We start from the raw sequence: 9,282 nt of genomic DNA, 5'->3' as shown, positions 1-9,282 counted from the left end.
GGTGGTCGGGCTGGTTGGTTGGATGGATGGGTGGGTGGTCGGGCTGGTTGGTTGGATGGATGGGTGGGTGGTCGGGCTGGTTGGTTGGATGGATGGGTGGGTGGGTGGTCGGGCTGGTTGGTTGGTTGGATGGATGGGTGGGTGGTCGGGCTGGTTGGTTGGATGGATGGGTGGGTGGTCGGGCTGGTTGGATGGATGGGTGGGTGGGTGGTCGGGCTGGTTGGTTGGATGGATGGGTGGGTGGTCGGGCTGGTTGGTTGGATGGATGGGTGGGTGGTCGGGCTGGTTGGTTGGATGGATGGGTGGGTGGTTGGTCGGGCTGGTTGGTTGGATGGGTGGGTGGGTGGTCGGGCTGGTTGGTTGGATGGATGGGTGGGTGGTCGGGCTGGTTGGTTGGATGGATGGGTGGGTGGTCGGGCTGGTTGGTTGGATGGATGGGTGGGTGGGTGGTCGGGCTGGTTGGTTGGATGGATGGGTGGGTGGGTGGTCGGGCTGGTTGGTTGGATGGATGGGTGGGTGGTCGGGCTGGTTGGTTGGATGGATGGGTGGGTGGTCGGGCTGGTTGGTTGGATGGATGGGTGGGTGGTCGGGCTGGTTGGTTGGATGGATGGGTGGGTGGTCGGGCTGGTTGGTTGGATGGATGGGTGGGTGGTCGGGCTGGTTGGTTGGATGGATGGGTGGGTGGTCGGGCTGGTTGGTTGGATGGATGGGTGGGTGGTCGGGCTGGTTGGATGGATGGATGGGTGGGTGGTCGGGCTGGTTGGTTGGATGGATGGGTGGGTGGTCGGGCTGGTTGGTTGGATGGATGGGTGGGTGGTCGGGCTGGTTGGTTGGATGGATGGGTGGGTGGGTGGTCGGGCTGGTTGGTTGGATGGATGGGTGGGTGGTCGGGCTGGTTGGTTGGATGGATGGGTGGGTGGTCGGGCTGGTTGGTTGGATGGATGGGTGGGTGGTCGGGCTGGTTGGTTGGATGGATGGGTGGGTGGTCGGGCTGGTTGGTTGGATGGATGGGTGGGTGGTCGGGCTGGTTGGATGGATGGATGGGTGGGTGGTCGGGCTGGTTGGTTGGATGGATGGGTGGGTGGTCGGGCTGGTTGGATGGATGGATGGGTGGGTGGTCGGGCTGGTTGGTTGGTTGGATGGATGGGTGGGTGGTCGGGCTGGTTGGTTGGATGGATGGGTGGGTGGTCGGGCTGGTTGGTTGGATGGATGGGTGGGTGGTCGGGCTGGTTGGTTGGATGGATGGGTGGGTGGTCGGGTTGGTTGGATGGATGGATGGGTGGGTGGATATATAACGCATACATCTAGCAACCAAAAGGAAGTCTCATCAAGGACAATTTTAACATTTTAGCTAATTAGTAACTTTTCAACTACTTACTACTTTTTAGCTACTTTGCAACCACTTAGCATGTTAGCTAACCCTTACCCTAATCTTAACCCTTTTAACTAACCCTTCCCCTAACTTTAACCCTTTTAACTAACCCTTCCCCTAACCTTAACCCTTTTAACTAATCCTTCCCCTAACCCTTTTATCTAACCCTTCCCCTAGCCATAACCCTTTAATCTAACTCCTAAACTTAACCTTAACTCCTAACCCCCTAGCCTAGCTAACATTAGCCAGCTAGCTAACATTAGCCATCTAGGTAGAATTTGTGACATATCATACATTTAGCAAATTCGTATCATATTGTACATTTTGCAAAATCGTAACATATTGTACATTTAACAAATGTGTAACATATAATACGAATTGTAATTCGTAAAACATATCATATTAAATTGAATGTCCGGGATTTACCTACAGAATAATAATACGAAATGCTATGAGACCAGGTTGAGCACTCTGGTAGATGAAATCAGACAAAGTGTGTGTTGAGTTGTCCCTAGACAGGTACAGTAGTAATGTGATATGCTATCTGGTGTTGTGAACATCTGCCTCTGTTTTCCCCTGTGGAGCTCACAGAGCATCTGTTGTGAGGAGGTGGGAAATGTTGGCTGGTTAGGGTCGTCTTTCGGGTTGTCACATTGTGTAATTACTTCTGTGTTAGACTGTGTCCTTGTGTGGAGACTTCTGTGTTAGACTGTGTCCTTGTGTGGAGACTTCTGTGTTAGACTGTGTCCTTGTGTGGAGACTTCTGTGTTAGACTGTGTCCCTGTGTGGAGACTTCTGTGTTAGAATGTGTCCCTGTGTGGAGACTCTGTGTTAGACTGTGTCCTTGTGTGGAGACTTCTGTGTTAGACTGTGTCCCTGTGTGGAGACTTCTGTGTTAGACTGTGTCCTTGTGTGGAGACTTCTGTGTTAGACTGTGTCCCTGTGTGGAGACTTCTGTGTTAGACTGTGTCCCTGTGTGGAGACTTCTGTGTTAGACTGTGTCCCTGTGTGGAGACTTCTGTGTTAGACTGTGTCCCTGTGTGGGGATTTCTATGTTAGACTGTGTCCTTGTGTGGAGACTTCTGTGTTAGACTGTGTCCTTGTGTGGATACTTCTGTGTTAGACTGTGTCCCTGTGTGGAGACTTCTGTGTTAGACTGTGTCCCTGTGTGGAGACTTCTGTGTTAGACTGTGTCCCTGTGTGGAGACTTCTGTGTTACACTGTGTCCCTGTGTGGAGACTTCTGTGTTAGACTGTGTCCCTGTGTGGAGACTTCTGTGTTAGACTGTGTCCCTGTGTGGAGACTCTGTGTTAGACTGTGTCCCTGTGTGGGGATTTCTATGTTAGACTGTGTCCCTGTGTGGGGATTTCTATGTTAGACTGTGTCCCTGTGTGGAGACTTCTATGTTAGACTGTGTCCCTGTGTGGGGATTTCTATGTTAGACTGTGTCCCTGTGTGGAAACGTACGTATGCTAGACTGTGTGGATGTATAGAGATTTCTATGTTAGACTGTGGGAATTTGATTTGATTTAGTGTAGGTTCTGTCAGCACCAGCCATGGATACGTTTACTAATGGCTTTTATGGGTGACGTTTATGTGACAGTCGGGGATGGAGAGAGGAAGAGGTATGTCGCTCTCTTTAGAAAGCCAGCATGGCGGCGTGGTTAGGACATTAATATTTAGTAGGCTTGCGGGGGTCAAGGCAGGCAGAATGTATTCAGCCCTATTTAATAAAGCATGCCATCGGCCGGCTTCAGCTCCCCCTCTCTCTTTCAGCCTGCCAGCTGATTTATTGTTGTGCTGCTTGTATTAATCTCGCCAGTGTTTTTGTGTTTGTCGTCGGTGTGGAGGGATAGCAGTAGCCTTGCTAGTTTAATAGGAATGGTGAATAAAAGGGTGAACTCTATGAGTGACGAGGCACCCAGGAAGTGATATAATGCAGGGACTTTTCTACAAATGGTGTAATCCACTGTAGGCCTACGTACATCAGAAGATAAATCAGTAAATTAGACTTATGGTAGGGCTGTTGGGTGGGCTAAAACTAAACTGGGCCAGGGTCCAATAGTGGTAAACCTTTGATGCTTAACCTGGACTGATCCTAAAAATATACCAAGCTCCAAGTATTTACACATACCTGTATAACTATTAAAAACAATTTATACTGAACAAAAAATATAAACGCAACATGCAACAATTTCAATGATTTTACTGAGTTACAGTTCAGTCAATGTAAATAAATTCATCAGGCCCTAATCTATGGATTTCACATGACTGGGCAGAAGCGCAGCCAAGGGAGCCAGGCCCAGCCAGGCCCATTTGGGAGCCAGGCCCAGCCAATCAGAATTTGTTTTTACCGAGTTACAGTTCAGTCAATTTAAATAAATTCATTAGGCCCTAATCTATGGATTTCACATGACTGGGCAGAAGCGCAGCCAAGGGAACCAGGCCCAGCCAGGCCCATTTGGGAGCCAGGCCCAGCCAATCAGAATTTGTTTTTACCAACAAAAGAGGTTTATTACAGACAGAAATACTCCTCAGTTTCATCAGCTGTCTGGGTGGCTGGTCTCAGACAATCCCGCAGGTGAAGAAGCTGGATGTGGAGGTCCTGGGCTGGCGTGGTTATACATGGTCTGCAGTTGTGAGATCGGTGCCAAATTCTATAAAACGATGTTGGAGGCGGTTTATGATAGAGAAATTAACATTAAATTCTCTGGCAACAGTTCTGGTGGACAATCCTGCAGTCAGCATGCCAATTGCACGCTCCCTCAAAACTTGAGACATCTGCGGCATTGTGTTGTGTGACAAAACTGCACATTTTAGAGTGGCCTTTTATTGTCCCCAGCACAAGGTGCACCTGTGTAATGATAATGCTGTTTAATCAGCTTCTTGATATGCCACACCTGTTAGGTGGATGGATTATTTTAGCAAAGGAGAAATGCTCACTAACAGAGACGTAAACAAATGTGATCCCAAAATTAGAGAGAAAAGCTTTTTGTGAATATGAAAAATTCCTGGGATTTCTGAGCTTTTATTTGAGCTCATGAAACATGGGACCAATACTTTACATGTTGTGTTTATATTTTTGTTCAGTATACAGTATTTGCACTTATTCCTTTTGGAGGTTGCGTTGAGTATTTGTAATAAAACGTATGCTATTGATCAAATCACACATATAGTCAGTAGACATTGAGTGAATTTCAGTCAATACGTTTTATTACAAATACTCAACGCAACCTCCAAAAAGGAATTTGTACAAAAATATTGTTTTTAATATGTTTAAAATGTATACTCAGGAAATATATTGCTATTCGTTTTCTGGATTTCTAAGTGTTCCATGCTCCAGGAAGTGACTGAATAGTACCAGTAGTATTGTCACAGACAGAACAGCAGCCTAATATAATAAAAACAATAGAAAGAGAGAAGTCAGAAGTTAGAGAAAGAGATAGCTTTACTATAAAGAAGGCGTCTCTAGCAGAAGTTGCAACATCTCATCATACACGCATACATGGTGAATATATTAATATGCCATTTTACTGTTGATTAGATGTACCTTACAAAATATGTTATTTCGCGAGTAGAAGCAAGACTGGGAAGCTGCTTTGATACACTTGTAAAAGTAAACAGAGAAATTCAAATTTACTAAAATAATTACACATAACAAAAATATGAACAATTATAATAATCCAAGCTCCAATTTTATAATTGTTATGTGTGTCTCATTGTACGGATAAAATCCCAGTTTTGCAGAATCACAAATAAACTGAACTCAAAGCTGTGAAAATACAAAGACACTCTTACATTTCTGTAACCCCTTGTTAGTTGATTTGCTATTGTAGGGGAGGAGCGGTGTCTAGACGATGTAAACATTACAAACAGAATGAGAAGACACACTACCGCATACAGATGTAGGAACTTAATTTGAGCCAGATTGCTATAACAGAAAAATATTCCTGCAGCAACAGGAAATTTGAATTATTATGTGGATTATAATTAATGGACATTTGTGTAGGGGTTGGTACAGTATTCATAATGAGAAAATCAAGTCTGAAATGTTAACATTTCTTCAGAAGCCTTTTTAAACATCAAATACACTCCAAGTTTAAAATGTCCTGCATTGCAGTAAAGTTCTCCTGCAGCAGGGTGATCAAATTAAGATCCTACATCTGTATGCACCTCCAAACATCGTGCACAAACAAACAATAAGACATAAGAAAGCACTGTGTATCAGCAAATATGCATCATTCTCTTTTTAGTGTTTTCTAGCCAGTTTACTAATTCCCCCTTTAGAATCCACACAGGGAAAGGACAAATGCTGTCAAGGAAAAGAGCTTGTACAGTATCGTGACCCGAACACAAACAACGGTGAGATCAAGGCTAAAGTTCTGAACTAGAAGCTCTAAATCCGTCATCGAACATTCCGTGATTCAGCAGTCTTTAAGGTTTGTTGAAGGTTTGAGAGTGGACTGTCTCTCTGTGCGCTTAGTCTTGCTTTGTTTAGAACAGCATATAGCAACAGGAAGGGCACTGTGTTGTGTCTCTGCCAGCACTCCTGGTCTCCTGTTTCCTCATGTTTATACAGTGATCAGGTGTCTGTAGATGGTAGGCAACTGTACCCAGAGGTCATGGTGAACTTGATCACAAAGCAACAACATGAAAAACAAATGGGTCAAAATTCTATGCGGATATTGCTTTGAGAAGCTGGAGAAAGAAGGAGGTTTAAAGAAGACCAGTTCACAGAGGCTGTTGGTGGACATACAGTATATTCTTTCTTTTAAGACTTAGGTGAGGATGAAGGCAGGACAAAAGACATCTCTTTGAAGGAGTGAAGCACTGGACCAAATGTATCGCTTTCAAAACGGCCACCAGTTACTGGGCTGTCACCAGGAGGGGTGGAGCAGCAGGCATGTTGGTGAAAGGCATGATGAGTCTGTGCAGCCTTGAGAAAGTCCGGGTTTGCCTTAATACAAAAACAAACAAAATAGGGGGAAATTGGCTATTTGGTAACTCTGCAAATGCCTTTTTTTAATATGCTTTGAACATGTGTGCAGAGAATGCTACAATGATACATTTCATGAGCACTTTAATTTACACCATAAAGGGGCTGACTAGGCCTACTGTATACCTGTTCCACAATATACTGTTTATTCTCAACTGTTTCTTTTGAATTAGTGATGATCAGAAAAGTTACCGACAGAGAGACGGCACAAGCCATCTATTAACATTTCAAAGCAAGTTCTTCGGGACAACATTGATGAAGTCATTTTGAGTCCCAATCATGAGATGCACCAGGTACATTTGCTTGGTGGATACAGATGTGTGATTCTTTGTTTTCCTCATGGATATTTACAAAGACATATTTTTTTCAGGACCTACAGTACGTGTACCTATAGCTACACTATGACAAATGCAATGTTACATTCCTGTATTATGTGAAATGTATATTAAATAAATGATAATACCAACATGGAATACTAACAGTAATATAACATGAATAGTCAACATGAAGAGCAGCACAATGACTAGATCAACACAACCTCTTTAATGGTGACATACAGTGAATGTTGCTAGTTTACAGCAGAAATACCCTTCGCCACAAAACATGTCATACGGCAATTTTTTTACAATATCAAATTCAGTAAAGTTCTTTATCGTGGGTTCTGAGTTGGTTCTGATGTGAGACCATCAAGTCAGTTGGTCAAAAATGTGTATTCAACAATTAATAAGTGAATTACTAATATATTAATGAATACTATAAACATAATGTAATCAATTAAAATATGAAATACACACCTGAAATACAATGTGACGTCCGTTAGCTAATTGCCATAAGATCTATTTGATTTAACATGAAAGACTATAGTAGTGCCGTTGTAAAAAGTTGAAAATATGGGTGAACTTTCTGTGGCTTTCTGCCACTTTAAGAGGTGAAACATCAAGGAAGACTCATTAGTGAGTTCTACTAATGAAAAGATCAAATGGTAAAATGGCGGTTCACCACTGTATCAGTATCGGTGGTAAAATGGCAGCCCACCACTGTATCAGTATCTTTGGTAAAATAACGGTCCACTACTGTATTGGTGCACCCCAACTTCTTCACACTTCCTTGACATAATGGCTACATGTCAATGATGACTAGGGCCAGGCAGAATTTGCAGGGATGTTCAATGTTCAATACCTTCACAGAGTTGTCTGTAACCTATATTCAAAGACATAAAATATGTTTTGGTTTTATTTTGAGTTGTTCAACAGTCAATTAGGATTCTAAATAAGTTCTGAAGGGTTGAGAAGTCCTGCCTTTGCAGATTCAGCCTGCCTCTAACAACTGTTATAAAAGAAGCATACAAAAGGGGTGCCGATCAAGCCTAAGGATCACAGCCATGCTAACCATGAAGTAAACAGGAAGTGAGTCACATCCTCGGAGTGCCAGTCGCCATAGAGATGTACAAACAGCAAAGCAGGTAAAACCTCCTCTCCAAGCTACTTGGTCTAGGTCTCTTGCACTAAAGTACTACCATGCTTGAAAATAAAATATATTTTTTAATGTAATTTATAACTGACATAGTAGTGGCTTGTACTATAAAAAAAGCTTGAGGCAGGAATAGCATTGCTATAACTGTGGCCGTTTTTAATATCTCCACACGACTTGAGTTTAGAGGTGAATCATAGGTACATTTACCACAGCGGGAAGGCAAGGGAACGATAGAATTTCATTAAGCAGGTTATTCTTCTTTAAACCTGTAAGTCGACACTGAAAAATAAACAATTGAATTAATAACCAGACTTTACACAAAAACATGAGGTGGTGGTAATGCATAGTTTTGCAGCGAACTAGAAGGTGAGCTAGCACTGTTTACAGCATTCATATATTCAAATGACTCATCTGCTGTATCAATTGAGAACAAAAAACCATCTCTCTCTGTGGAAATATCAATGTGATAAACATATCTGCCAACATCCTGCTATGTTGGTGGTCCGTAGCTGATATGCTCACAGGACGAGTGTCTGTGTCTCCTTCCCTAGGGACGCTCGGTAAAGACACAGGGGGGCGTGAGGATGTGTGTGGGGAGAAAGAGAGGGGTTTGGGGGGACAGCTGAGTACGTTGAAAACAAAGAAAGCTCTAGAGCCACACAAAATGGTTGAAAACCTCGGCATTTCCTCCTAGTCCTCTACAACTGAGGCTTGCTCGTTAGGCACACTCACTCTGTGTGAGGGGCAGAAGGAGGAGCATAGAGAAACTGGTACTGTTGAAGATTCCCAAACTTCGCCTTGGCAAGCCATTTCGATATAGAACGTCAATAGCCAAACGTCAGGGCTTGGCTCACAGTAACTTCAACTTCATTCCATTCACACCGCCTTAATTCTCAGAGGAATGGTTTCTCCCTCCGCTCTAAGAGGTCAAACAGTCTCCAGGCAGGTGCTGTGTGTGTTTACATGTGTATATGTGTTTAATATATTAATACACTTATATTCATATGTGTGTGTGTTTGCGTATGTGTGTGTGTGTGGTGGTAGTATTAGTGGTGGTAATATCACCCTCCGACCGCCAGGGGGAGTTCCTCAGATCCCCAGGCCAGGCCGGGCAGGGGGACTATGCCAGCGAGTAGATGGCGTTGACGGGTGAGGTGGCCTCGGAACTCTCGTTGCCTTCCGTCTCGTCCTTGTCCTTTTTGACAGTGTACTGGCCGATGAAGGAGCCGTCCTCGTTGAACTGGCCATCCCCTCCCTCACCATAGTCCACCAGGCTGTCGTCACTCTCCTTCACACCGCCATCCAGAGAGTTCTGGCTGCCCTGCAGAGGCTTGTTGTCCTCGTCGCTGCTGCAAAGGGTCAAGAGGTCAAAGGTTAGATTCCGCCTGTGATGTCATCGACACGGTCATCAACGCAGGCGAGTCCTTACCGTCCCAAAGGT

The 9,282-nt window shown here is 44.3% G+C and overlaps 1 protein-coding gene across 5 annotated transcripts in view; it reads right to left on the bottom strand.

The window, feature by feature from the left end:
• Positions 1-4,802: 4,802 nt before the first annotated feature.
• Positions 4,803-9,282, bottom strand: part of LOC120065325 (neurofascin-like) — a 101,892-nt gene continuing 97,412 nt past the window's right edge. For all 5 annotated transcript variants that reach the window (XM_039016227.1, XM_039016230.1, XM_039016228.1 and 2 more), the window contains one exon: positions 4,803-9,190. In XM_039016227.1, the coding sequence (XP_038872155.1) occupies positions 8,962-9,190 (229 nt within the window). In that variant the 3' untranslated portion in view covers positions 4,803-8,961. The remainder of the gene's footprint in view (positions 9,191-9,282) is intronic.

The sequence above is a fragment of the Salvelinus namaycush genome, chromosome 20, assembly GCF_016432855.1.
Source record: "Salvelinus namaycush isolate Seneca chromosome 20, SaNama_1.0, whole genome shotgun sequence".
Classification (NCBI taxonomy): Eukaryota; Metazoa; Chordata; class Actinopteri; order Salmoniformes; family Salmonidae; genus Salvelinus; species Salvelinus namaycush.
Note: the sequence above shows the minus strand (reverse complement) of the source record. Positions and strands in the feature narration are given on the sequence as shown.